A 27,500-nucleotide genomic window follows, 5' to 3' on the forward strand; every position below is an offset into this window, starting at 1 on the left:
AAAGAATTATAAAAAATTTCAGCCTGTAGCTCCACCACAGTGAGGTAGGTAAGCTTATGGAATGCTTCTTTTTGCATAGATTAGGGCATCCATTAAAGTATTTTTAGTGCTTCCATGCCTTGTGTGTCAGGCATGTTCTTCCTCTCTCAACCCTTTTTCATCTTTTTAATTCTAAGCTCTCCTTTTGCATTGGAACTCCTCTTTCTCTCTTTCTCTCTCTCTCTCAGCTAATAAACTAACAAACCCTCTTCACTCCATGCCTCTCTCAGAATTGCTCATCTCAAACGCCATGAGTGATCTCAAGAACATGAGCTCCTCCTTCATTCACAGTGAGCTACCTCATCAGTGATGTGATCAATTGATCCTAGAGAGCTTAGCATTTAACGTTTAGCCTCTTCAATTCTTGCGCTTCGTTTCTTCTCCATGATCTTCCGCGCTTGCGTCTTTCCAGAGACCTCAATCTCAGCCCGCGAAAGGGGACGAGAAGACGCCGGAGCAGTTCGAGATGTTTTAACTTTAGGATGATCAATATCCTCAGAAATAAGTTCTCTCTGAAACCCAGAAAAAGAGCTCCGTTTTTTGTTCTTCTTTTTTGCCCTCACAAGGTTCAAAGTAGCAAATGCAAGAAGATCAGATCACCTGTGAAGAACATAGCTTTCACTTTTGTGGCTCTTCAATTTTCTCTTTTCTGGCGATCTTGAGCTGTTCTTGAGCTTTCTTGCTTAATTCCTTTGATCTTCTAGCCTATCCTCTTCTACTACATAGAAACCCTAGCCGGAAAGTTAGAATACCCCCAAAGAAAAAAGGAAGAGCTAGCTTCAACTTCAAAAAGCACATGGAGTCCTAGAGAGAGAGAGAGAGAGAGAGAGAGAGAGAGAGAGAGAGAGAGAGAGAGAGAGAGATTAGGGCAATGTCTGGTTCAAGAGATCCAGAAGCACCCACCACCAGCTCAGGCACCCCATCCTCCTCCGGCCGCCGCCCACGTGGCCGCCCTGCTGGCTCCAAGAACAAGCCCAAGCCCCCTATCATCATCACCAGAGACACCCCCAACGCCCTCCAATCCCATGTTCTTGAGGTCTCCGCCAGCTCCGACATTGTTGACGCCATCACCACCTACGCCCGTCGCCGTGGCCGGGGCATCTCCATCCTCAGTGGCACCGGTGCCGTCACCAATGTCACGCTCCGCCAGCCCGCCACGCCGTCCGGGAGCATCGTCACCATGCATGGGAGATTCGACATCCTTTCGCTGACGGGGACGGTGTTGCCACCTCCCGCGCCGCCGGGTGCTGGGGGATTGGCAATATATCTTGCAGGAGGACAGGGGCAGGTGGTGGGTGGAAGCGTGGCCGGGCCTTTGATGGCATCAGGGCCGGTGGTTCTGATGGCAGCATCCTTTGCGAACGCAATGTTCGATAGGTTGCCTTTGGAGGAGGGGGGAGAGGATGCGCCGCCGGCACAAGTGCAGCAATCGGCATCGCAGTCGTCGGTCATCACGGCTCGCGGCGGCGATCAAATGGGTGAAGGGGTGAGCGGGACTAGTCTAGGTGGCAGCGGTGGGAACGGTGGCAGTTCTGTCCCGTTCTACAATTTGGGAGGGGGAAATTATCCTTTCTCCGGCAGCGATGCGTTCGGTTGGGGTAGCGGAGGCGGTGGAGCAGGGAGGCCTCCATTTTAGTTTTTCTTTATTAAGGTAAGGTGTGTGGAGGATGAGAATTTGATCTGTTTGTTAATCAAAACCTCACACACAGTGATCAAGAAAGAGAGGACTGAACTAGAAATTCAGGCAGATGTCCATACCATCAGCTTTGAGTTGCAAACTCAAACCCTGTTAGTTTTCTTGATGTGAAGGAACAAGATTTTCTTCTGGTTTTTTATGAGACTGGCTTCTACACATCCTGTGTGTCCTGTTCTTCACTTCTTTATTCTTGGATAACATAAACTATAAGCATGTCCTCTTCCTTCTTCTTTTTCTTCGGTGGTAATTCAGCTGCATATTTTCTACATTAAGATCCGGAGGCACGCAGATATATAATTATGGTAATTATATGTAGTAGGAAGGACTGTAGGCAGAATTTTGTTTTGATTGATATTTCATTGTAAAGTATTAATGATTTCCTCTCATTAATATATATATGTATATGTATATGTAAAATAAACAATTTACACGATCACAAAAATAATAATCGTTGAATTCCTCTGCGTTTAACTATACCTAGTAACATGGGCAAAAATAGAAACTTCTGTTTCAGTCATTTGGAATGTGGGAGGCCAATTAAGAAGACAAGAGGGGTTTCTTTTCTTTCCTTTAATTTCTTCAGTTCAGTCTTAGCTGAACTTGAAAGTGCCATGCATTGCATGCAGTTTAAGTAGCTCAAGTATGGTCATTTTATCTATGTCATTAGCGGATCAAAGTTTCGTGTAATCATCCTCTGCGCTATATGTATGTCAAATCACCCAAAATCATGAAAAGACTGCAGTAATATCAACTACAGAAGATGTTCATATAGAGGACAACTACCTTATGCAACAAGTGGGACAAGCATATGAGACTAACTTATGATATGACAAGATATGGAGAGGTTAAACACCGACATGTCTTGGGCATTGATCCCCTCCGCTCAAGCAACAAAAGCTTGCCAATTCAATTCGCACTGCCAAGTAACAAAGTATAATCGTCTTCTGCTCTCCAGAACAAATTAATTAAGTCAGAGAGGCAAAATGCATGCTAATCCGATGGCAAATGAAGCAACGGCAAAGGCCACGCTCGGATGAGGCTGTCTGGCAGCGGAGCCACCACCTTTGGGCGTCACACCCAGGGTTGGAGCGGCGGCGGCAGCGATGGAGTACTCCTTATATGAAGCGGGCCACGCGCTATCAGACATACCCACCGTGACCAGGATTGCGAAAACAATGATCGCTAGGTCAAGCAAATGGCTCAGATGACGCCTATTATTTGCCATATCTGAGAGGGCAATAACAGTATTCACCAAAACCCGTTCAAGGGGCCATAGGATTATATAGCAAAGCTCGTTAGACAATTGGTTTGATAGTCACCTATCAAACTTCGCTCATCTTGCTAAGCAAGGCGTTAGGAAAGTCAACCCCTTCGATCGCGACGGCGTTAGGAAAGTCAACCCCTTCGATGGCGGCGACGACAAGCAGTTCCGCGTTCATACAAAGCATGCTTTTACATTGGTAGAGATCAGCCGTTGAATTAATTTTCTATCGTAGTTAAGCCCAAAATTTCAACCGTGTGAAAACACAGCTTTCGTTAATATATTGGTATAGGATGGAGAAAGTCATTAAGTGGTTCAAGTTGTCGCCTTTGAATAGGCCTTTTGGCGTTGAGACACTCGTTGCGTAAGACCAAAGGGAGGGCAATGAAGAATGTGATCATACACGGCCTTCACCAATCACTGCAAGAATTAATCACATAATTTTTCCTAATTGCAAGAAAATTAGGGAAATTGCATGATTGATCATAGATATTGCCTAAATGCTTGACCATCTATGCTTGGGAATTGCAAGAATTTGTACTGGCTTCAACTGAAGATTCGAGTGCTTGACCATCTAATTCCTCTCGATCAAATGCACAAAACTTCCGTGGTTGCTGACCAGGTAAGTTTCTGCAGTTAGAAAGATTAGCCTCTGCTATAAAGGTGCTGCAAGAACATGGCAGCAAACAAGCGAATCGTGTCGTAAGTTTGCAGGACTCTCTCTGTATCAACCTCCCCATCTCCTTGAAAATCAAAGCTCGCACTTGAATACTTATCGATCGATACCCGCATGACTATATTTTATGAGCTTCAGCAGTTAGAGACAGTTTTCCATCAACTAAATTTTCATGTTGTATTAGCTGTAATCACCAACAGAATGTAACAGGAAATCAATTACCTTAAGAAGAAGATTACGCAAGAATCACTAATGCACAACAAGTCAGTGTACACCATACCATGGAAGCATACTATCGTTAGATTAATCCTCCTTATGGAATAGCTCCTCACATCTGGCATGTACTACACATAATTGCATCAAAGACAATCTAAAGATCTGAATACCGAATAAGCGTTCTCTTTTCCCAGTATGCAACATATATGTTTAATCATAGCTCCATCTCGAATCCCGATAACAAAACTACATAATTCCATGATCATAATACGCTAAGAATAAAGGCGATTATTAGTCAATAAATATAAAAAATTATTCCAAAAAAATTAAGCTATCCACTGGTGTCGGTCAAACCTTCATTTAGGCATTTAGTGGGCAAGACTTACTAGCGAAACTTTCGAGTTGAGAAATTCGCGAAGCAGGGCCACTGCAAGGTCAAAAGCAAATCTTTCATCTCTTAGATATGAACAGAGCGTGACATGCAGATGCTTCGCGAAACACAGAGCGGCTCTAGCATTACAGATCCTTCTGCTCACATGGAACACGCACAAATAATTGGCCATTCAGGGTGACCACAGCAGATGTCTGGTGTGGATCAATTCTTGATGGTAAGCTGACAACCTGCAAGAAACCACTTCGACTGTCAAATTTCCAATCGCACAAACTCCTCAAATATACTGCAGCTGATCAACCAAGAATGCAGATATCTGAAAATCAAATTCTGTAGGATCCGTATTTCCAAAAAACTGTAGGCAACAACAGGGAAGATGAGGTTTTCTATGACCTTTTCATGAATAAAGAAATTTCGTACTTCATCTGAGTTATCATAAAGATAGTAAAATGCTGGCGTAGACATTTGGAACTTACGATAACTCTATCAACAAGCATTCGCACAGTGCTAAATTTGCAGTTTAACTGCTTGAAACTGAAACAGAGAAGCAAAAATTCATCTTCACACGGACTCTAAGTATGTAATCTCTATTTTGTGAACAAACCTTTTTAAAGGGCGTGACACCCCATGGATTATCCAGTTGCTGTGGTTGACCAGATATAATTAGACGTCCTGCAGGATCAGACTGCACGTGTACCTGATTTATAAAATAAAAAAGTTATGAATGGAAGGCTGCAACCAAATAATCACCAATCTTTTGAATGTCTTTTCTGACATTTTTCTGCTTGAACCATCAGAAGATTTTCCAGGAACAACTCTTCTTTTCATGGAAAACAAAAATCAAATTATCCAGTAGAAGAGTGGCTAGCTTATAACAAAATGACTCCCGGGTGAGGCTAATGGATTCAGCTTTGCCTAGCTTAGTCTAAGTGCCTTCCCACACTACAAGCATCCCCACCCATGGGGCTGACTAACAAATTTTGAATTCCCAGACAGCTGTATACATTCTTTGTATGAACTAAAACCCATCCTGGATTTTATGCCCAAAGTGTTACTGCACAGCCATCTTTCAATTACAAAACTGCATTACTGGGGAAAGAAAATAAAACGATCACGAGTGCCCAGCACTAAAAGCTAAGGCGGCATAATCACTTCCTCTTGCACCGCAAGGACCAGCAGACACCGGGATGCATAAACTATGAAAAAGGTTAACTGTCGTCATTGCCACGTCCATTGAATTTTTCTTTCAGCAAGTACAATGTTGCCTAACCTTTTCATCAAAACAGACCTTTGATGTGATTGTAGATCATGTATTGAGAAATCCCTCTAACCACTTACACAAACCGAATAATAATAAATGACAATCCTCCTTTCAGTGTAAAGATGAAACGATAAAACAAGAAGTAACATCTTTAAAATGGAGGAAACGCGCAAAAAAGGGCATAATAAAATGCTACCAGCTACATTAGACTTACCTCCTCGCGGAGAAGCCCAGGAACTAAAGCATAAACCTCAAAGCACTCATTCTGCAGTCATAGTTAAGACAGTTACTTCCCATTGAAAATATATGTCTGAAAGAATTCCATCAGAAACAGAAGAACTTACAATTTTGTACACGTTAATCTTTACCCAGTCAGCAGGTGGTCCAACATCAATTACTCTTGAGTTCAATCTACAAAAAAAAAAAAAGAACCCAAAGTCAAGGAAAATTTTTCGCTTGTTAATTCACAAACAATTCAGACCCGAACTAGTTGATTCAGCAAATTACTGTGGCTTCAATGCTTTAGTGCGAGCCAGATGAACAGTGTTCCCAGGTGCAGGTGTTTTTTTGCGCTTTAACAAACCTGAAGATAACATTGGGAGTCAGTATAGTAAGTCTCATATAAAGCTATCCAATTGGCATACAAATCAAGAAAACTGATTAAAACATAACCACCACTCTTTATCTGCTTGTCACTTTTCTGTGAATAGCTAGATTTCCCATCCTGAAAAAAGAAATTGTTTGTAAGATGACCACAAATGGAAGAAATGGATAAAACAGAGGTAAGGCGAGGCAGATGGCGGGACATAATTGTTGGAAGTGTCAAATATGGAATCTTAAAATACCTTAAGAATTGGAGTGCTAACCTCGGCATTACCAGAACTCTGAGAGTGCCAACCCTGCATAGCACGAGCAGCAGCATCCCTTAGGGCCCTCCCTGAGGTTGATGCTTGGCTAATGTGATTACCACCAACCTAAAGATAAATTCATGAGAATCATATGAATTTTGGCTTCTAATATCTGTATTTAGTGTAGCTGGATAAAGAAGAGTATAGAGCCCGTTCCATGGGGCTAATTCTTGTCTTTCTACAGCAATCAGCGTGTATGTCTATAGCCAAATTTGACATGCATCATAACCTCCTGGTCTAACTCTTCTAGGACTGGTTCCTTCATGCGTTGCCAAAGTAGACATGACCCCTAGAGCTTTAGTAAGAATTTCACATACTCGCGAGGTCTTCCAGTTTCAAATGCATTTATGGTGCCAGAAAAAGATATTGCCAAGTTCCCAAAGCATTTATATAACCGAAAAGCAATTAACAATTACTTCCAACAGTTACAAATAAAAAATGTTAAAATATTCGCAACATTCCTCTTGCTTTTGATTAATATCTTGGCATCTATTGATCACTGAAAGGGGAGAGTTAGTATCTCCATTTGTATGGTCATTCTTTTAAGATGACACACCAATATAAATCCAGTCAACTCTTAAATTGTGCAATCATCCATAACCCTTGTGCCGCAGTTGTAACATTATTCTCAATGTTAACAAAGTGATTTTGAACCTTATGAAAAGAAAGCTTTGTCAAGTTATGAAGTTCAACCCTCATTCTGCTTGGCTTGGCCTTACTATTTTGCACGAAAGTTACCTGATTTTCAGCCTTGGGAATTGACATATCGTATTCAAAAAAAGGAAGTTCACCACACTGCATTCTGTACTTTTCATATTCAAGTAGTGCCTGCAAAAAATCATGTGTAAGAAAGTTCACCATATACGGTAAAATCTGATGGAATCTTGAAAACTGAAAGGAGGGTAGCACAGGTAACAAAACCTTCTCATAGAAGTTCCGAAATGTCCAAGAAACAGTAGTGCAAGTCCTGCTCAAGTAAAAAAGCAATACCCAAGTGAGCAACTACAGAGAAAACTACAATAACGACACAGTCACCACCATCCCTTGCTCATAAACAAGGAAGACCTTCATCTTTCAACAATATTTTCAAAATCTTATCTGCAAAGGCTAGGCGCAATATGTACCCCAGACATACAGATTACATGAAAACCCAACTCCAACCTTTCTATCCATAAACCAACAAAGTAAGTGATGCAAAATATGCAAACCAAAAGAATCTACTGAGTTATGATAAAAGTGGAACTATTCTATTGAAAAACAAAAAGCAGCAGATGAGAACAAACGAGAAAATCATATTCAAAAAGTGCCATTACTTTGGAGGTCTAAATGGTGCTCCCACTTGCCTCCACAGCTTGCATGATGTAACCTGCAGATGCCCAAAAAAGGGAAAGCAAGCCATTAATTTCTTCATACCAGCAAGCAGATGACCCATGTTGTCTTCACAGATCAATATGATGTCATACACAGTAACTGAGTTTGGTTGGGATGGGACGACACTATTTTTTACTCGAAATCATACTTTTGTGGTCTAATGAGCAGTATCGCTTTAGATGTGTCATCTCAGCATCTACCGAAAAAAACCGACAACTGTTCCAAATATATCCACTCAAATAGATCGGTACTAACATAAGTAGGCATGCAGCAGAAAAGCATGCCTAACCCACCCAACAGTTATGCATCTTGGGAAAGCTGAAGTGTCATGAATTACACAGCAGAAGAGATAATAGACAATTTCAACTAACTACATTTAGGCAAGCAAATAACAGATCACTGGACTCAGGTGTCCAAGTTCCACTCTCACACCACAAGCTTTTGCACGACAAAGTTCCTCCGTAAAACTTTTTGGGCGCTTTAACCATTCAGCAACGGATGGCCTCCAAGTGGAGTTGCCGAAGTACATATGAAATTGTTGCTGAATGCGAAGCTTGCATTGCTGGCCAGCATCCCAGCCAGGAGCTATCAGGAAAGTGTTTGCAAGTGATTTGTGATTCCTTCATGGTAATAAGCCTTAGGAGTGGGCAGGGAAAACGGAGATTGGAGAATGAGAGAGAAAAAAAAGCTTTTACCATATCCTCAACCCGTCCCCGGCTTGAAGAAATGGAATACTCACAATGCATCATCAGTGTTCTGATTACATACATCATTCATGGAAAGTAAAAACGGAAACTTTTCGAAAATTTGCTACAGTAAAGGGGATAAAATTGAGAGGCACCTGCTCATAGCCGCCAAGTTTAACCACTGCTCTGTATAGCCTATCACACACACAAAAAAAAAAAAAAACTGTCAAAAGACAACAGGGTACGAACAGCTAAAGCCAAGAGATATATATCGCAGCAGAAAAAATGTTACTTGAGCAAGTTCAGTTCTTCTTTGTAGAACTTCGGAGCTTTGAATTCCAAACTCCTCCCCTTGTAAAAAGTTTCGACCTCCTTCCTGAACGCATATTGCTCCTCCTCTGTCCCTGATTCATCACCATCATCATATTGTGTTTCCCAGGAAAACCGTGGCCCCAAGCTTTTCATCTCCACTTCACGCCTTGTATCAATCTCCGCATCAATCTCCGCCTTCAAAACTAGCTTCTTCGAAACCTCTTCCTTCAGAACAATCTCCTTGCCGTTCTCCGTCGCGCTATCCTTGGATTCTTTCTCAAGCCGGTTGTCTCCGGCGGCATTTTCAACCCGATTCGAAGGCTCCGCATCGCCAGAACCGTCCCCGACGGTGGCGCGCGGCGCGTCAGCACCCGCATCGATCCGAGCATCCTCACCAGCCGGCTCGCGGACGCCATCCCCGTTCGCGCCCGCGGGCGCCTCCGCATTCTCGCGGCCCGCGTCGGCCTGGTCAGCTTCAGCGGGTCCGGCGAGGGCGAGGTCGCCGGGAGCTCGCTCGTGGGGGCTCTCCTCGCCCCCGCATTCGCCATCGGCCCGCGGCTCCTCGCGCGCGCCGGCTCCCGCGCCCTCGCATTGCTCCGGCCCTCCCGTCTCCTCCGGCGCCCGAGCTCCCCCGTCGTCGTCCATCTCGACCGCCGCAAGCGACTCGCTCCGCTCCTCCCGTTCGGGGGGAACTCGGCTCTCCGACCCGGGAGCTCCCGCGAAAGCAACCAACGCTCGTTCCGCTCACCGACCCACGAGAGAGGGAGGGAGAGAAGGGAAGAGAGAGAGGGCGCGCACGCACCGTCGCTCCTCGCAGCCAGTACAGAGGAAGTTTGGGGGGGTGGGGGGGGGGGGGGGGGGGAGAGGAACGGACGTGGATACCGAAGTGGGGGCGGAGGCCCGAATGGCGGCGACCCGGGGAGCTTGCGGGGCGGCGTGCGGGCGTCGGTCGGCGGGATTCCGGGGGCGCTCTGCGACTGAGATTCGAAGCTCCTGAAACTTGGGGAGGGAGGGAGAGAGAGAGAGAGAAGGAGATGATGTGCGGGAAGCGCGACGGGCTATATAAAGAGAGAAGGCGAGGCGAGGCGAGGCGAGAGGAGCTGCCGCAAAAGGCAAAAGTGGCATTGGCTGCGAAGGCAGGAGGCCTTTTGAGGCAGGTGGTGACGAACTTTTCAACCTTATTTCTCTCTCTCTATCTCCCTCCCTCACGTGCCTAACCTCTCTTTCATTCTCTCTCTCTCTCTCTCTTTGATTTTTTTTTTCCCTTGATTTTCTTGATTTTTTGGGGGATAAATTTCCTTCTATTTTGTGTGGGTAGTAAATGCCTTGAAATCTAATTCCGGATATTTCTTTTTTGGAGGCGCGAAGGGATTGCCCCCCGTGCCCCGGCGTGGAAATATTTGTTTCCTTCGACGGGTCGAGACGCCCATAAACACGAGATATCGTTATTATTACTGTGCTGCCGCCTGCTTGATTGGCAGGTGGTTCGGGGCATTCGTTCCCCTATCTTGGGTTAATTTACGGGAGGGAGCGAATCCAAAAGAGAAATGCGGGTCTGAAGAAATTTTTACTAGAAAATGATTTAGGAAATATAAATATTTGAGAAGGCCGTTACTTCATTTTACATGGACATTGTTAATAGCATGGGAGGAAGACGAAGAGCAATTTGATCAAAAACTTTTGACCTGGTAAAGTACAATTGAAAGAGATTACTTTTAAAATTTTTATAAAGATGGATAAAGATTGATTCTGGATTTGGATAAGTTTACAAAATATGTTTTATGAATAATTGAAGAGACAGTTGCATAAACTAGATATGCATTATATCTTGTAATCAACAACTCAAAAGTGTGGCCCCGAAATTAAAAAAAAGAAAAAAAACTTTCTACTTAGCTTTTTTTTGCGGTCTAAAGTTCAATTAACTAGTTTTATTTTTGTTCCTCGTATTTCGAGGGAAAATTATCCAAAAAGTCATAAACTTATTGCACTTTTGCCAATTCAGTCATAATCTTTTCAACTTTGCCAATTGAGTCCTAAACCTTTTTATTTCTTACCAATTGAGTCCATCCGACCAATTTTGATTGGAAATCGTTGACGTGAACGCCGGATGGCCACGTGGCACTAACGTCCAACACAAAAAAAAAACCGAGAAAAGGAAAAACAAGAGAGAAAAAAACATAAAAAATTCATTAATTATTAAAATATTATTTTAAAATATCCACGTCAGCACCACGTGCCCGTTCGGTGTCCACGTCAGCGATTTCTAGTTAAAATTGGCCGGATATACTCAACTGACAAGAAATGAAAAGGTTTAGAATTTAATTGATAAAATTGAAAGATTTAAGACTAAATTGGCAAAAGTGCATTAGATTTAAGACTTTTTGAATAATTTTCCCCTCGATATAAAAAGACTTTTTTCACCAAAAACAGAAAATTACAAAAGACAAAAAATAATCATGGCGAGGTCACGTGATCCCACCCCTCCCCCCTCATTTCCTTCCCCTGAATCATGTGCTCACCCGTTCCCATCCCGCTCTCCATCAGCCTCAGCCGTACGATCGCGTCCCCCTCCAATCAGACGGCGATCACCACCCTACGGTCAACGCCCAACGACCCCGAACTCGAGAAACCCCGCAGCACACGATCGCCACCCCAGAACTCCGTCCACCATTCTCAGGCTCTTCACGATTCTCTCTCTCTCTCTCTCCTTCCAACTCGCACCAGTTTCATCACTCCCACTCCCCGTTCGATCGCCGGCGGAAAGGTCCGAACTTGATCGTGTATTCCTCCGGCGAAGCCTCTCGCCGGAAGCGACGGCGGGCTTCCTCCGCCGCTTTTCGTTCCGCGAAAACCCTAGCGCGAGAGGGCTCTCGCTCCGCCGTCTCCGTCGCCGGTGTCCGCCCCCGTTGCGACTTCGGCGCAGGAATGCCGGATGGTTCAATCACGGCGGCGCGCGTCAATCGACACTCCGCTCGTGGTCTCTCATGCTCGCGAGGGTCAGTTCTCTCTCTCTCTCTTTCTCATCGCCTCGTGCGAATACTGCGTAGGCACCCGGTCGCTGTCAAATGCTCTTGAGTCGCGTCTGGTTTCCTGCTCGTTCAATCGCGTGATATGAAGCGTTCGAGTTAAGCGCGAGGCGGTGGTTGTCTGGGGTGTTTTCTTTCGGTTGTATATGGAAAACGAGGTGATTGAGTTCGACATAGGGTTAGGAGGTGGGGTTGGCAGTAGTGGGAGGGAAGTGGACGATGACGGTGTGGACATAGAGCATCCGGTCGACGATGAGGACATGATTGATAGCCCGCAGAATATCAGCGGCGGAGGTGGTTTTGGCAGTGGAAGTGGCGAGATTTATCTCCCCGAGGGGGATCTGCTGGATCTCGAGCCTTATGAGGGGATGGAATTCGAGTCGGAGGAGGCTGCCAAGGCCTTTTACAACTCGTATGCTCGCCGTGTCGGGTTTAGTACCCGTGTGAGCTCCTCTCGCCGGTCCCGGCGGGATGGAGCCATTATTCAGAGGCAATTTGTTTGTGCCAAGGAGGGGTTTAGGAACCTGAACGAGAAGCGGACGAAGGACAGGGAGATCAAGCGCCCAAGAACTATCACAAGAGTCGGATGCAAGGCCTCTCTGTCAGTGAAGATGCAGGATTCTGGTAAATGGGTCGTCTCAGGGTTTGTCAGAGAGCATAATCATGAGCTGGTTCCCCCTGATCAGGTGCATTGCCTCCGCTCTCACAGGCAAATATCTGGCCCAGCTAAGACCTTGATCGATACCTTGCAGGCGGCTGGTTTGGGTCCTCGAAGGATCATGTCAGCGTTGATAAAAGAGTATGGTGGGATTAGTAAGGTGGGGTTTACAGAGGTTGACTGTAGGAACTACATGAGGAACAATCGTCAGAGGAGCTTAGAAGGAGATATTCAGCTACTTCTGGATTATTTGAAGCAAATGGATGCTGAGAATGCCAATTTCTTCTATGCAGTGCAGAATGATGAAGACCAGTCTGTGTGCAATGTCTTCTGGGCTGACTCAAGGTCGAGAATGAATTACACTTACTTCGGTGATACCGTCACGTTTGACACGACTTACAGGTCCAATAGATACCGTTTGCCATTTGCACCCTTTACTGGGGTGAATCATCATGGACAACCCATACTATTTGGCTGTGCTTTTATGATTAATGAATCTGAATCATCATTTGTCTGGCTGTTTAAGACATGGCTTATGGCAATGTCTGGACACCCTCCGGTGTCAATCACAACCGATCATGATGCAGTAATAGGCTCAGCAATTGCACAGGTTTTTCCTGAAACTCGTCATCGCTTCTGTAAATGGCACATCTTCAAGAAGTGTCAGGAGAAGCTGTCACAAGTATTTTTGAAGCATCCAACTTTTGAAGCGGACTTCCACAAGTATGTAAATTTGATGGAATCAGTTGATGAATTTGAATCTTGCTGGCTGTCACTCATTGATAGATATGACCTTAGGGATCATGAATGGCTTCAGACAATATATTCTGCCCGTAGGCACTGGGTCCCTGTATATCTCAGAGACACGTTCTTCGCAGAGATGTCTATAACTCAGCGTAGTGATAGCATGAACTCATATTTTGATGGGTATATAAATGCTTCGACTACTTTGAATCAGTTTTTTAAATTGTATGAGAAAGCGCTGGAGAGTCGGAATGAGAAAGAAGTAAAAGCAGACTATGATACGATGAACACTTCCCCAGTTCTCAAAACCCCATCTCCGATGGAGAAACAAGCATCTGAGTTTTACACAAGGAAGCTATTTATAAGATTTCAAGAGGAATTGGTTGGGACACTTACTTTTATGGCATCCAAAATTGATGATGACAGTGAGATCATTACCTACCAAGTTGCCAAATATGGGGAGGACCATAAATCTTACTATGTTAAGTTCAATGTTCTGGAGATGAGAGCAACTTGTAGCTGCCAGATGTTTGAATTCTCAGGTCTTCTTTGCCGACATGTATTAGCTGTTTTCAGAGTGACCAACGTGCTTACCCTCCCACCTCATTTTATTGTAAAACGATGGACAAGAAATGCGAGGAGCAGTGTTACTTTAGAAGAACATGCTAGTAGCTTATATACAAATTATCTAGAGTCGCATACTGTTCGGTACAACACCTTGCGACATGAGGCTTTCAAATTTGTCGATGAAGGGGCAAAGTCTCTAGTTGTCTATGATGTGGCAATGAGTGCTCTGCAAGATGCTGCAAAGAAAGTTGCTCTTGCTTCAAAAAATGAGGGAAGGGCTGTCAACGTCAATGGACGCAGTAAGGATGATTTAATGCGGCATAGGTCTTCATATAATCTTTCAACTGGCCGTAGTCATATGACAGCCAGCCAAAGCCTATCCGAGGTAAGAATCTTTTTTCTCTGATTCAGCCATTGCTTTGTCGCTCTAATTGGAAATTACACTTGCCAACGCCTGCCTCTTTTTTTCATGTAAAGACCGTCCTAGACAATTTTGTTGTGTCCTCCCCTTTTATTATTGACAGTGTACTTACTAAATGTTGCCACTTTTCCTGTATCCTTAGTATGGTTGCATGAGAAATGATGGTTAGATCTTGGGACTGTTCAGAGTTTACATACCTTACTCCACTATCCACTGGAAAAACAAACTGCAACCCTACAGTCTAAGATTATTAGAGAGTGAAGATTTTCAAAATTCATCTGATGCGGACCTTTGGTTGTTTATTGAAGCAACAATTTTTCTAAGGATGTCAGTAATTTTTTCACTGCTATAGTTTGTTGGTGTCTCTGCTTTCTCTCAAAGATTAGGTCCCAAGTCTTTTATATGTTGTATTGACACTTGTCAGATCTTCATCCTGTATTTGTAATCAGATAGTGATTATGCTTACAGAACATATGTGTAATTGATGGTATCCATAAAATTCATACTGGAGTTAAAGCTGTTAGTTCCATTTTGGCATGGTATGGTGAATATAGAAACATGTTTTCTGCTGAGACCCTAAATTGTTGATGTATCTCTTGCAGGAGGATATGGACCGTAAGATTGGAGAACTCATCAATGACCTAGAGTCTGCAAACCGGAAGTGTGAATTATATCGGGCTAATTTGCTTTCAGTACTAAAAGAAATTGAGGATCATAAACTTCAATTGGCGATAAAAGTGCAGAATGTTAAAATCAGCATGAAAGATGGCACTTGATGGCGTGCTAGAGTAACCCCTTGTGGTGGTTCATCTTGGGCTATATCAACCATGAAACAGGCCTCAACTGCATCTTCTTTGGCTACTCAAGAAGAAACAAGGTGCTCTTTGTATATATAGGGTTCAGCAAATGACTAGAGAATAGGATTTTTTTCTAGGTAGCATTGTTTTTCTCTCTCTGACTTTCTTTTTTTTTTTTTTTTGTTTCTTTTCAAAGAATTGGAGGAACTACGTTTTTATAATAGAAGCGGCCAATTTCTTCCAAACTCAACAAGAAAGGCATTTGCTAGGTTTGATACTCATCTTACGGACTTCGATAATTAAATCAATACGTGCTTTACCAACAATGGGGGGGTACTGCTATAGATTTTGCGGGGAGACAATGTTTACATGTTAAGTCTCGTTTTAATTTCATTTTCACTTGGGTGCGTGCACCTTGCAGGGTGGTCCAACCTAGATTCTGCTCGCATTACGTCTGTTCTATCGTCTCCGGGCGTTAATACCGGGGGTTAACCGTTGTACAGGATATTTATCGCTTGAAATGCGACACGAACTTCAAAAGCCATGCTTGTTGCAGATGACACTTGAAAGGCTTTGCTGGACATAATGTGTGAAACTTTTACGGCATGTACTTTTTATGTCAACAGAGTATGGTTGAGGCATATAGTATTTCCTGGATGTGAGTTTAATTGTCATAACATTAGGTGTGACAATTTGACCTTTGTCGAGCACACGGGGAATGCATGGAATCGGAAATTTTTGTGAACCAACGACCTCACCTTGCTCTTAAAGCACATTTATTAATACTGATAAGTACCATTATGAAAAGCTAAGAAACATATAGCTACAAGAACAATTCTCCCAACACATTCACTCTTTGAGACTGAGCCTAGCATTTTGGACCTTCACTGAGAGCTTTAACTTCTGATCTTCCATATCTTTCAAAATAGCCAGAAGGTTCGTCCGATAAACCTCGCATCTTTGATTCGTACTTTCCAACGCAGCAGTTAACTCGCGAATTTTCTTTTTCTTCTCATCCTGAAGGCCAAAAAGCATTAACATTTACGGGTCCAATGACTTAAGATTATGTATAAAGCAGGAATTTGTGCATGAATAGTAATGAGGGCTATAACAATGACCAATATTTTCTGCATAAATTTATACTAGTTTCAGACATCTACAATATGCAATCTCAGATTTTCAGTTTAAACTTTTTTCTTCCAACTACTTCTCCGAACACATATATCAGAAACCAACAGGCCACATCTACAATGTTCCTGTTATCAGCTGTTGTTAAGAAGCAAGACATTGACGACGACAAAAAAAGAGCAACATGCTATATTCAGCATAGCATGATGAACCAGAAATCCTTTTCCTTCCAGTATATACCTTCTGCAGACAACTCAATGCATAACATTAACTACCTGGAAAAACAAAAGGGAAACTGATAAAATTCATCATACTTTTGTTTTTTTAAAACTTCATTTTCTTACCAACCCAAACTGGGGTTCGATCATAACCCTATGCAGATAACTCAATGCTTCATTAACTACTTCGAATAACAACAGGGAAACTGAGAAAAATCATCATATTTGTGTATTTCAAAAAACTTAATTTCTCACCACTCCAAACTGGGGTTCGACCAAAAAAAAAACTGGGGTTCGACCATAGTTCCCTATGACGTGCATAAGGAACTCACACCCTTCTTGGTGGGATAAGACTAGGTTGGTGTTATGGTTGTTACATATAATGAAAGCACAGAGTACTTCAGATATTATAGCAATAGTAAGCCTTTCCACTAAGAGGATTTTGTTACAGGAATTCTCCTATGCTGTTTTGTCAAGACCAGCATTTTAGTTCAAGAAAAATCCCAAAAAGATAAAGCACGGATGAACCACTAAAAACACTGGAGCATCCTGGTTTTGAAGAAAAAGTGGAAAAATACAGCTGAAAGTAGCTAAAGTTGAAGAGGGGGTTACATGAACAAGTGTACTGTCAAGCCAAATTTAAGAACATTCACATCGTGGCAGGCAAGCACAAAACTAGAATTAAAAACATGCCACATCAATAAATCAGACTAAACTTACCACGGATTGAAACGTCAACATGTGATTTTCTCCAGAGGCATGAAACTCTTTACTACCACCATTTGCCAGATTTCCATCCAGTGCAGCTCCAGGACCTTTATTTTTCAAAACAGCAACCTTCTTAGCAGCCTCTTGTAAAGCATCCATTGCCACATTATAAATGTAGATGGACTTTGCTCCGTCCTCCACATATTTAATTGCTTCCTGGCGTAAATTATTATACCGCACTGTTAGAGATTCTCGAGGATTAGTTGGTTCGGGAGCATTCTCATCGGTCATGGAACCAATCTTGGCATTTCTAGTCCATCTTTTCAGTATATATTGAGAGGGTAGTGTCAAAACATTTTCTGCTCTAAAAACTGCCAGGATATGTCTACAAATGATTCCAGTATATTCAAACATTTGGCAGCTGCAATTGGCTTTCATCTCGAAAGAATTGAAACTAACAGTGTGTGCTTTGCGCTCTTCCCCATATTTTGCCACCCGATAAGTGCTGACGGCTCCCGAATCCTCAATTTTGGTTGCAGGATTTGCAAGAGTCTCGACTAATTCCTCCTGAAATTTCATAAAGATTCTTCTCGTAAATAACCTGGCGGCTTGTTTCTCCATAGGAGACGGTGTCTTCAGAACAGGTGAAGTATTGGTTGTGTCATAATCGGCTTTTAGTTCCTTTTCATGCCAATTTGCTACAGCTTTTTCACACTGCTTAATTAGCATCTGTATGGTCGTCGATGCATTGACATAACCGTCAAAAAAAGTGTTCAAACCTTCACTTCTCTCGGCCAAGCCTAAATCTCCAAAAAAGGTATCTCTCATGAAAAGCGGGACCCATTGCTCCCTAGCACTATAAATTGACTGAAGCCATTCTTTATCTGTAATGTAATATCTTTGCAGCAGTGACTCCCAGGATGCTTCAAACTCATCAATTGTCTCAGCCTCGTTTATGCATCTTTTGAATTCAAATTCAAAAGTGGGATGTGATTGGTAAAGGTCTGCCAGCTTGTCTTGAGTGTCTCTAAATATGCCCCACTTACAAAAACGGTGGCGGGTACCAGGAAGGACTTGCGAAACAGCTACCTGGATAACTCCGTCGGGATCGGTTGTGATAGAGACAGGATGCCGTCCGGCCATCGAATGGAGCCAAGTTTGAAGCACCCAAATGAAAGAGGACTCCAAATCATTCACAATCAACGCGCAGCCGAACAAAACCGGCTGCCCGTGATGATTCAATCCTGTAAACGACGCAAAAGGCACCCTGTGCCGGTTCGTCCGGTACGTAGTGTCAAACGTCACGGCGTCGCCAAAGTGCGTATAGTTCATCCTGGCCGTCGCATCGGCCCAGAATATGTTCCCGCCGGAGTAGTCATCATCGCCCTCGACCGCATAAAAGAATGCTGGGTTCTCCGCTTGCATCCGCTTAAGATAATCCAAGACATGCTGGCCCCCAACTCCGAGGGCCCTCTCCCTGCCACTACTCATTGAACTCCACGGTTATCTGCCGATCAACGAGCGAAGTCGAAACACCCCCAAAAAAGATAACATCTTTTCGTGACTACAGCAACCAAAACAATGAACAGCAAGAGAAATTCCAACCTTTCAGCCAAACTCCAAGCCTAGCAGCAGAAAAACTAAACCCTCGACCCGCCAAGCTCACTTCCACATCGTTTCCACAGCGATTTCAGCCAAAAAAAAAAGCAAAGCTTTAACAGGTAGCAGCGGCAGGAGCAGCTCCAGAGCAAGTCGCGAGCCTAATCAACCGAACGCACGGACGAGACCCAGCAACGAGATTGAGCGACGTTCGAATTGCAAACCAACCTGGAAGACGATCGAAACTCTACAATGCGCTCTGCTTCACCTAGGGTTCGCAACGCGCCTCCGATTCCGTCCCCCGATGCCCCGGGAAACAGGAGACCTTCAACCGGAAGCTCGCATGGCGGACGAAGTGATCGAAGCGACGGAGTTCGTTGGGTGTCGGATTGATGGCGGACTCCGAGTCAGCTGAGTCGCGCGAGTTCATTGACTCGCTCGGGCTCGCAAAGTATATTTCGCGACCCTTTTAAAAAAAAAAATTTGTTAATAAGTGCCCAAATTAATAAGTAGTTGCGGATATCCAAAGGTTCCACTTCGCCTTAAATTAAAGAGCATCGGGGAGAGAAGTGAAAAGAAAAACAAGGAAAATTCTAAATAAGGACACGAAGTACTCTCACTTTCTCAAATAAGAACCTGAAATAAATTATGTGTCAAATAAGGACACGAAGTACCCTCACTTTTTCAAATAAAAGCATGAAGTAAACTTTATTTCAAATAAGGGTATGAAGTAGCCATCCAAATTTCAAAAAATGGCCTGACCTCATTAGAGTTAAGGGCATTTTCGTCTTTTAATTTTTCTCTTTTTTTCATTTTCTATTTTTTTCCATAAAAAACAAACTCAAAAATTAAAAAGAAAAGCTAAAGTTGAAAAACAGAAAAGAAAAAAAAAACAAGGGGGAAGGCTGGTAGCCCTCCCGCCTAGGGCTGCCGCCCCATCACTGGTGGAGCAGCGGTGATGGCCGGCGGGGTAGCCGACATCTCAGTGAGGACCGGTGAGGAGAGGGCGCTGGACCTCACCCTAGTCTGGGTGAGGGTCGCTGGCCCTCTCCTAGACCTGGGCGAGGGCCGGCGACCCTCACCCAGATTTGGGAGAGGGTCGCCACCCTCTCCCGGCTCTGGTAGGGCCAATAGGCCCTCACTTGTGGTAGGTGACCTCGTCGGCCATGATTGTCGCTCCACCAGCGATGGGACAATGGCCATAGGCGGTGAGGGCTGGCAGCCAGCCCTCCCCTTGGATTTTTTTTTTAAAAAAACACTTTTTAAATTTTTAATCTAATTTAATTAAAATTTATATTAAAATTATTTTTGGACGAAAATGTCCTTGGTCAGCTAGAAAATTTGGCCAGCCGACGAGTCGGCAAGATGAAGCCTTTTATTTGAAACTGTTGTAATCATTTCAGGCCCTTATTTGAGAAAATAATGGTACATTAGGTCTTTATTTGATACAAAGTCCACTTCACGCCCTTATTTGAGAAAATGAGAGCACTTCGGATCCTTATTTGGAATTTTTCCAAGAAAAAATTACCTAAGTTTGTGGGTTGGACCCCCCTTCCTTTCGGTCGGGTCAGACTCAATTTTGATAGGGCTTCTAAAGGCGATTCGGGTCCAGTTTCAGCAAGTGGACTTATTCGTGATGACTTGGGCAATTAGCCTGCTGGATTTGCAAAAACAATGGGAGTGTATTCTTCACTCAAAGCAGAACAGATAATTTCTTTGGGTATTACCAAAACTGATTAAGGAGGTAAACTTGCAAGCATCCATTTCTCTGCTTTTGAAATAAACTTCATCGCTTTATTTTGGTTACACACTCATTTCTCAAATTGGATGTATGCTAAAAGAATTTTCGATAGGTCAAGATTCTCCGTAATTTTAAAGAGGGAAATGCACGTGTGGATTGGCTAGTAAATTGGATTTATCCAACCCGACAATGCGGTTAAAAACCATTTATTAGATAGGCCATCGATAGGTTTGTTTCCTTTGTTGTTAGGGGCTTATGTTGCATCATGTCTTATTAGAAGAGTAACGATATAATTTTCGAGCTCTACCCTTTTCTTATATATAAAAGATTACAATCAACTTGAGTAGATAATTGACTAATGTAAATTCTTACTTTTTCCGCAAATAAACTAGTATCGATACTCATGTGATGTGAGTGCCATAATAATTTGACGACTTGCTATATTAGTATGCGGAAATATCAAATATATATGATAGAATTATCAAGAATAAATACAAAAAAATTTGCGAAAAAGATTGTAAGGCATGAAATAGAGAGAGGGAGCAGATTAAATATGGTAATTAACTTTGCTATTGGACAAGTTACTAATGAAGATTAAATAGCCACTCGATATCTCGTCTTTGTTAATTTATCTTACTTCTACGTGCAATATATTGACAATCAATTTATAATTTTATGTACACTAGCAAAATGTTTGGTTGCGTGATTGCAAAAGAAAATGGCTTTTGAAATATTAAACAAAATAATTTTTATAACTAAGTATTTGAATTAATAAATAATGATAGGAGATTATCATTAAAAATACACAATTTACCAGAGAAAGGCACTAGATCCTTTTAGAAAAGTTGTTGTCAGATAGAAGAAATTCAAATTTTAATGCGTGAGAGATTATACGAGTGCATTTGGTTCAACATTTTGAAAACCCTTGAGAAAATTTGAGATGTTAGGCAACCATTCCTAAGGGCTTTAGGTCAAATGCTAGTATTGGGAAAGTTGAAAGCTCAAGCGATTTGCCTTAAACTTTTAGCATTTTCGAAATGCTAAAACAAGGGTTAAATGATTTTGTTTCTTTATAAAACTACCCTCACCTATTCTTCGATTTTTCGGTTTTACCCCTTGTTACTACCATTCGTCTTCTTTGCGTGAGGGCGCCGATGAGGGCTGACAAGGCCATATCTAACCGGAGAAGGGTCAACGAAAGGCCAGTGAGGGGTCGGTGAGGTCACGTGACCCACGTGGTCGTTGCCAGGGGTCGTACAATCTCTGCAAGGGTTGCTCGAGGACGTGCATCCTTAGGCTTGATTGCCTGGGGTCGCTTAAGGTCATGCAACCTCGGCCGACGGTCGCCGGCACTTGATTTGGCCCACCGATGGCCGGTGGCAGCTTGAGTCTTTCGTCGGAGTCGGAGAAGGGTTTGATTTCTTTTTAATAAAAAATATTGCAGCCAAAGTCTTTTGCCAAAAAAAAAAATTCACCAAACACTACTAAACCAAAAATTGCTTTACAAATGATTTTTTACCAAACACAATTTGCATTTCCCAAAAGCTTTTTAGGGTAAAGGTCATTACATTTCCCTAATACCCATTTCCAAAGCCAAACCAAATGCAATCATAGACAAATTATTATATTGGTATGCAGAAAAATTGAACATATACGATAATAATATAATGAACAAATTCGAAATATTTTTCGAAATCGAGAGGGAGCAATTGTTCAGAAAATGTATCAAGGAATTGTTAAAACAGGCACTTGTGCTCTCACTATAGAAGTATTGATATTTGATAATTACCTTTGCTATTGCACAAGTTACTATTGAAGATTAATCAGCTACTGGTTAATGGTATAATCATAGTCAAGTACCTATTTTTCACCAATTTGCAATTTACTTCGACCAAAAATTTTTTTTAAAAAAAATTCATGGACATAAATTGTGGGGAACCAAAACTGACAAATATATTTGGGCCTTGAGGCCCATATTAGCGGCCCAATTATCGGCCCACAACGAGGAAGAAGCTCGTCTTCTTGATATGGAGCTACACAAGCGAAGCAGATGGCACTCACAGAGCTTGAAGACGAGCAAAGTTCTCAACTTCAACGCAGATACAGGAATGGTGCACCGGTTGTGGCAGTAACTGGGCACAGATTCATGCACTGAACTAACTTTCCGGTCTCTCTCTCTCTCTCTCGCCTTTCATCATCTTCTTCCTCTTCTTCTTCTTTTTTTCCCACTGTGATGCGTCCTTTAGCAGCAGGTGTCTTGATATATTCTTGTTTATGTTCTTGATTTGTGTGTTGGAATCCGACCAGCCTTAGGACTCTTCGGCCACATCAAGGTGCACTTTCTATTTGGGCTGTCTTTCTTACGGTCGATTGGGAGCTTTGGGTTTCTCTTTCTTTTGTGACCCTCAAGATGTTTGATTTATTTCCCAAGTGGAGGGCTTCTCTTCTGGGTTGTTTCTTTACGTGATTATTGTAAGGGTGTTTATCATTTTTTTTAGTGCTGTTCTAATTATGGGTTGCTGGAGACAATAAAAGACTATTGATCAAATGTGGAACGGTCTACGGTCATGCCACACTAGGCGTGCTATTAGAATTTGTGCTCCTACGGTTGGCTTCAACATTTGATTGCTTGTCGTTTGCACTTAGTTCCGCTCCTCTAAACCACGCAATGGCTTTAGCTATAAGTGATTTTGTTGACCTGAAAATGAATAAGCAGAGTATCAGCATGTTTGAACTGGTCTTGTTGCCATTGTGAAGGGGGGGGATCACAATCAGCTTTAATTTGTATGCATCTCCCCCTGCTCTATTGAGGAACTCATGTTGATGACCTTTGTTTGATGCATTTTTTTTTTTTGTGAAAAATTAACTTTGTCTACAGGTGTTCATCTGTGCATTATGTTGTACCTCGCTTGTGGCATGATGCATACCTTTATGAAGTTAAATGGTAGTCTATATGCAATATATCCAAAATGACTAGCTAGATGTCAAGGTTAATGATTTGCTTGATTAATTGTTTCATGATATTGAAGACTATGCTGCTATGCACAGCTCTAGAATTTTTTTTGCTGAATCCGGTTGCCAGAAGCTGTAAATCTGCCTAAAAGCACTCTTTTGTCACAGTAAGCGTTAACATGGCAGCACCGTGGCGTCAACTTCGCAATATCGTCCGTGGTTCCTATTTATCTCATGAAAGGATAAAAAAGAGTAGCAGCGTAAAGGTGCACAGCATGACATTCCGGCATCTTAGCAGCTCCTTCAGTTTCAATGAAAGTGGGCTGGAAGATGCAAGAACAAACCAGAGCCAGAGCCAGAGCCAAAGCCAAAGCCAAAGCCAAAGCCAAAGCCCTGGCTACAACAATGACAACCGGTATCAAGCTCCTCCTCCGGACCCAATACCCAATAGACCTTTGAGAGGTCGTCAACAATCTCAACGCATAGAAGGGAACAATGGACCTGATATTGTAGGAGCAAGAGTAAGAAGAGATCGATCCGATGATAGTTTCTTGGAAAAATTTAAGCTGAGTTTTGACAAGAGGGATAAGCCTGAGGGAGATTCGGCAAGTGCAACTACCCAGCTATCTCAGGAAGAAAATAAAACAAATTCTAACCAAATGGCAAGCGAAGGGCAGCCGCCACTCCCAGAAGATGCTGATCAGATATTCAAGAAAATGAAGGAGACAGGTCTTATTCCAAATGCGGTGGCAATGCTTGATGGTCTTTGCAAAGATGGGTTGGTCCAGGAAGCGATGAAGCTTTTTGGTCAGATGCGTGAGAAGGGTTCTATTCCAGAAGTTGTTATATACACGGCCGTTGTTGAAGGGTTCTGCAAAGCCCAAAAGTTTGACGATGCGAAGAGGATTTTCAGGAAGATGCAAAATAACGGGATTACTGCAAATGCATTCAGCTTTACTGTGCTAATACAAGGTTTATACAAATGTGACAGACTGGAGGATGCTCTTGAGTTCTGCGAGGAGATGATTGATGCCGGTCATTCTCCAAATGTGACGACTTTCGTGGGGTTGGTGAATGGAGTGTGTAAGGAGAAGGGTGTTGAAGAAGCTCAGACCGTTATTGGCAGGCTCCGGGGGAAGGGGTATTTCATTAACGAGAAAGCTGTAAGAGAATTCTTGGAGAAGAAGGCTCCATTCTCATCCATGGTCTGGGAGGCGATCTTTGGGAAGAAACAGTCGCATAACTTATTCTGATTGATTTCCCTTGATAGGCCTGAGCTGGACTTGGTGGGCATGGGATTGCATCTGTTTATGAAAAGCGTTGCGATATAAGACTTCTGTTTTGTTTTCATGGCAGAACAAATCTACCTGGTCCCTGTAGTGGTAGCCGTTTTTGAAAAGTGGCATGATGTTGCGATAAATGATTCGCCTGTTTTGTTTCAATTTTTATCTTTCTAGTTCCATGTGGTACGTGCAGCTGCCAACCTGAAAGGACTAATCAATGAAATGGTGTTAGATGTGTGATCTCCCCTTAAAGAAACAAGAGAGGGCAAACTTGGAGGTGGCAAGCTTGGAGTTCCCAAAGGGTATATCATATTAATCATATGAATTTATGAATGGATTGACTGAAAAGACGTTTCGAATGAATTTGTCCGATTTTATCAGATTTGTCATTTTCAAAATACTATTTTTCTCGCATTTTGCACAATCAGCGAAAATGAATTTGCCATAGGAACCGTCATCGCATTTTCTTGTCAAAACCGTTGTAATGTCGAACAAAAAGAAAACCGACGAGCAATTGGCGGGAAGCAACGGGCTTCGCAATTGCCTGTCTTCCTCGTGAAAAATAAGGAGAGGCAGACGAACTATGTATGGTTGTCGTCTTCCTTCTGTGAATGTATTCGACACCCAAGAATCTATGGTCTCTCGTCGACCACCTTGCCGTCGCACTTAAAAGACATTCCTTCACTCGGAAACAGCTCGAGCAGTTTCACGCCCAAATCCTCGCCGGCGGTCTCCTCCGCTCTGCTCCTCTCCTGACCACGTTCCTCTCGTCATGCTATCGCTCGCAAGAACCTCACTACGCTTTGCTTTTCATGCGCAATCTGCCGATATGTATTCCATCTCTGTGGAACTCGACGGTTCGGTTGTCGCTGGACTCCGGTCTGTGGCCAGATTTCGTGGGGTTATACAATGGGATGCTCCGTAGTAGCGTCTTCCCCAGCAAGGTCACGCTTTCTTCGGTGCTGCGTTCCTGTGCAGCTCACGGTGCGGCCCAGTTGGGCGAATCGTTCCATTGCCAGATCTTAAAGATGGGTTTTGAACTTGATGTGATCTTGCAGACTGGGTTGCTCGACTTCTATGGAAAGGTTGGGGATTTGAGGTGCGCAAGAAAGATGTTTGCGGAAATGCTGCAGAAGGACGTGGTGGCTGATAACGCTATGGTTTCTGCGCTTAGCAAGCATGGATACGTGGAGGAGGCTCGTGATTTGTTCGATAATATGCCGCAGCGGAACTCGGCTTCTTGGAATTCTATGATAACTTGCTATTGCAAGTTGGGTGACATTGGCGCTGCTCGTTCGATGTTTGATGCAAACCCAGTCAAAGATGTGGTCTCTTGGAATGCGATGATTGATGGGTACATAAAAGCGGACCAGCTACTGGCTGCTCAGGAGTTATTTGTACGGATGGGAACCGCCAGGAATTCTGTTACTTGGAATACTATGATATCAGGTTATGTTCAGTGTAAGGAATTTGGGAAAGCAATAGCCACATTTCAAGAAATGCGGGTCGAGAATGTGAAACCAACCGAAGTCACCATGATTAGTTTGTTATCTGCCTGTGCTCACCTTGGAGCACTGGACATGGGTGAATGGATTCATGATTATATCAGGAGGAAGCGCTTAATGATCGATGCTGTTTTAGGTAATGCCCTTATAGATATGTACAGCAAGTGTGGGAGCATAGAGGCTGCTTTTGATGTATTCGACAGGCTTCCTGTGAAAAATATCTTCTGTTGGAACTCGATCATAGCAGGATTGGGCACAAACGGTTACGGTGAAAAGGCAATTGATCTCCTTGCTCTGATGCAGGAGGAGGGACTAAAGCCAGATGGGGTCACCTTTGTTGGACTCCTTTGTGGGTGTAGTCATTCTGGTTTGGTTTCTGCAGGCAGAAGCTATTTTTCTGAGATGTATGACATCTATGGAGTTACACCAAAAATTGAACACTATGGCTGCATGGTTGACCTATTGGGTCGAGCAGGGTTGCTCAAAGAAGCTGTTGAACTTGTGAAAACCATGCCAGTGAAGCCTAATGCGCAGGTGTGGGGAAGTTTGCTTAGGGCTTGTCAAATTCATAAGGACGCTGAACTCAGTAAGGATGTTGTTCAGAATCTGCTGGATTTGGATCCACGTGACGGAGGAAATTATGTGTATTTATCTAATTTGTATGCATCATTAAGTCGCTGGGATGAGGTTAACGTGTGCCGCAAGGTAATGATTGATAGAGGGGTTCACAAAGTACCAGGATGCAGTTCAATAGAGCTGGATGGTATAGTGCATGAGTTTGTGGCTGGAGACAGTAGACACCTGCAGATCACGCAAATCAACTTGTTTCTAGATGAGATTGCAAAGAAGTTAAAAGAGCATGGCCATGAGTCTAACAGAGCTCTCGTGCTCCATGATATTGAGGATGAAGAGAAGGAAACTGCAGTCAGCTATCACAGTGAAAGAATTGCCGTTGCTTTTGGGCTCATGAGCACACCACCTGGGAAGACTATCAGGGTGGTGAAGAACCTTCGCACGTGCAGTGATTGCCATTCTGCTCTTAAAATTATTTCAAATGTATACAAGAGAGAAATTATTGTGAGGGATAGGAAAAGGTTTCACCACTTCAAGGATGGATGCTGTTCATGTAGGGACTATTGGTAAATGAAAGCATACTATTGGAGGGCATCATTTGTTTTTGCCATCAATAGATAACAATTCCAAGTTTGTACCTGTGGGTATTACTCACTTCCTTAGGCTGATCCAATGACAATCACTTTGACATTATGAGGCTTCTTTATCCTAAGAGATCGTGTTATTAATACCATTATGGGGAAATATGCCTTTTCTTGCTCAT

The 27,500-nt window shown here is 43.0% G+C and overlaps 5 protein-coding genes and 1 pseudogene across 9 annotated transcripts; 4 read left to right on the forward strand and 2 right to left on the reverse strand.

Moving 5' to 3' along the window:
* The first annotated feature begins 204 nt into the window (after positions 1 to 204).
* LOC115672781 (AT-hook motif nuclear-localized protein 25) lies at positions 205 to 2,001 on the forward strand. The gene has a single exon (XM_030594728.2). The coding sequence runs from the start codon at positions 911 to 913 to the stop codon at positions 1,673 to 1,675; it is 765 nt and encodes a 254-aa protein (XP_030450588.1). The 5' UTR covers positions 205 to 910; the 3' UTR covers positions 1,676 to 2,001.
* A 2,025-nt stretch (positions 2,002 to 4,026) lies between these two features.
* Positions 4,027 to 9,904, reverse strand: LOC115672774 (AT-rich interactive domain-containing protein 5-like; annotated as a pseudogene).
* A 1,458-nt stretch (positions 9,905 to 11,362) lies between these two features.
* LOC115672767 (protein FAR1-RELATED SEQUENCE 5) lies at positions 11,363 to 15,452 on the forward strand. The gene is made up of 2 exons (XM_030594702.2): positions 11,363 to 14,197; positions 14,836 to 15,452. Exons 1-2 carry the CDS (start codon positions 11,990 to 11,992, stop codon positions 15,007 to 15,009), a joined length of 2,382 nt encoding a protein of 793 aa, XP_030450562.1. The 5' UTR covers positions 11,363 to 11,989; the 3' UTR covers positions 15,010 to 15,452.
* A 337-nt stretch (positions 15,453 to 15,789) lies between these two features.
* Positions 15,790 to 19,143, reverse strand: LOC115672771 (protein FAR1-RELATED SEQUENCE 9). 2 transcript variants are annotated; one of them, XM_030594708.2, is made up of 2 exons: positions 17,097 to 19,143; positions 15,790 to 16,047 (listed from the first exon to the last, which is right to left on the reverse strand). In XM_030594708.2, the coding sequence occupies exons 1-2, from the start codon at positions 18,573 to 18,575 to the stop codon at positions 15,880 to 15,882; spliced, it is 1,647 nt and encodes a 548-aa protein (XP_030450568.1). In that variant the 5' UTR covers positions 18,576 to 19,143; the 3' UTR covers positions 15,790 to 15,879. The 2 variants fall into 2 exon arrangements, with proteins under 2 accessions (XP_030450568.1, XP_056169552.1); XM_056313577.1 differs by lacking the exon at positions 15,790 to 16,047 and adding an exon at positions 16,137 to 16,433.
* A 3,309-nt stretch (positions 19,144 to 22,452) lies between these two features.
* On the forward strand, positions 22,453 to 24,796 carry LOC115672483 (pentatricopeptide repeat-containing protein At4g38150). Of its 4 annotated transcripts, none has more exons than XM_056314113.1 (3): positions 22,458 to 22,591; positions 22,732 to 22,757; positions 23,545 to 24,796. In XM_056314113.1, exon 3 carries the CDS (start codon positions 23,556 to 23,558, stop codon positions 24,627 to 24,629), a length of 1,074 nt encoding a protein of 357 aa, XP_056170088.1. In that variant the 5' UTR covers positions 22,458 to 22,591; positions 22,732 to 22,757; positions 23,545 to 23,555; the 3' UTR covers positions 24,630 to 24,796. The 4 variants fall into 4 exon arrangements, with proteins under 4 accessions (XP_056170090.1, XP_056170088.1, XP_056170089.1 ...); XM_056314116.1 differs by having other exon boundaries at positions 22,532 to 22,591; positions 22,677 to 22,757; XM_056314115.1 differs by lacking the exon at positions 22,732 to 22,757 and having other exon boundaries at positions 22,453 to 22,591.
* A 316-nt stretch (positions 24,797 to 25,112) lies between these two features.
* LOC130138840 (pentatricopeptide repeat-containing protein At1g08070, chloroplastic-like) lies at positions 25,113 to 27,449 on the forward strand. The gene has a single exon (XM_056314112.1). It carries the CDS (start codon positions 25,271 to 25,273, stop codon positions 27,305 to 27,307), a length of 2,037 nt encoding a protein of 678 aa, XP_056170087.1. The 5' UTR covers positions 25,113 to 25,270; the 3' UTR covers positions 27,308 to 27,449.
* Positions 27,450 to 27,500: the final 51 nt, after the last annotated feature.

This window comes from Syzygium oleosum, unplaced genomic scaffold (assembly GCF_021117445.2).
Source record: "Syzygium oleosum isolate NSW1041296 unplaced genomic scaffold, Sole_v2.1 Sole_v2.08, whole genome shotgun sequence".
NCBI classification, from domain to species: domain Eukaryota; kingdom Viridiplantae; phylum Streptophyta; class Magnoliopsida; order Myrtales; family Myrtaceae; genus Syzygium; species Syzygium oleosum.

Bases quoted from the DNA above. Each gene is read 5' to 3' on its own strand.
- LOC115672781 (XM_030594728.2), top strand. From the start codon at position 911: ATGTCTGGTTCAAGAGATCCAGAAGCACCCACCACCAGCTCAGGCACC.
- LOC115672767 (XM_030594702.2), top strand. From the start codon at position 11,990: ATGGAAAACGAGGTGATTGAGTTCGACATAGGGTTAGGAGGTGGGGTT. The intron at 14,198-14,835 runs GTAAGAATCTTT...TATCTCTTGCAG, and splicing joins CCAGCCAAAGCCTATCCGAG to GAGGATATGGACCGTAAGAT.
- LOC115672771 (XM_030594708.2), bottom strand. From the start codon at position 18,575: ATGAGTAGTGGCAGGGAGAGGGCCCTCGGAGTTGGGGGCCAGCATGTC. The intron at 16,048-17,096 runs GTAAGTTTAGTC...TTTGGCCTTCAG, and splicing joins TGTTGACGTTTCAATCCGTG to GATGAGAAGAAAAAGAAAAT.
- LOC115672483 (XM_056314115.1), top strand. From the start codon at position 23,556: ATGGCAGCACCGTGGCGTCAACTTCGCAATATCGTCCGTGGTTCCTAT.
- LOC130138840 (XM_056314112.1), top strand. From the start codon at position 25,271: ATGTATTCGACACCCAAGAATCTATGGTCTCTCGTCGACCACCTTGCC.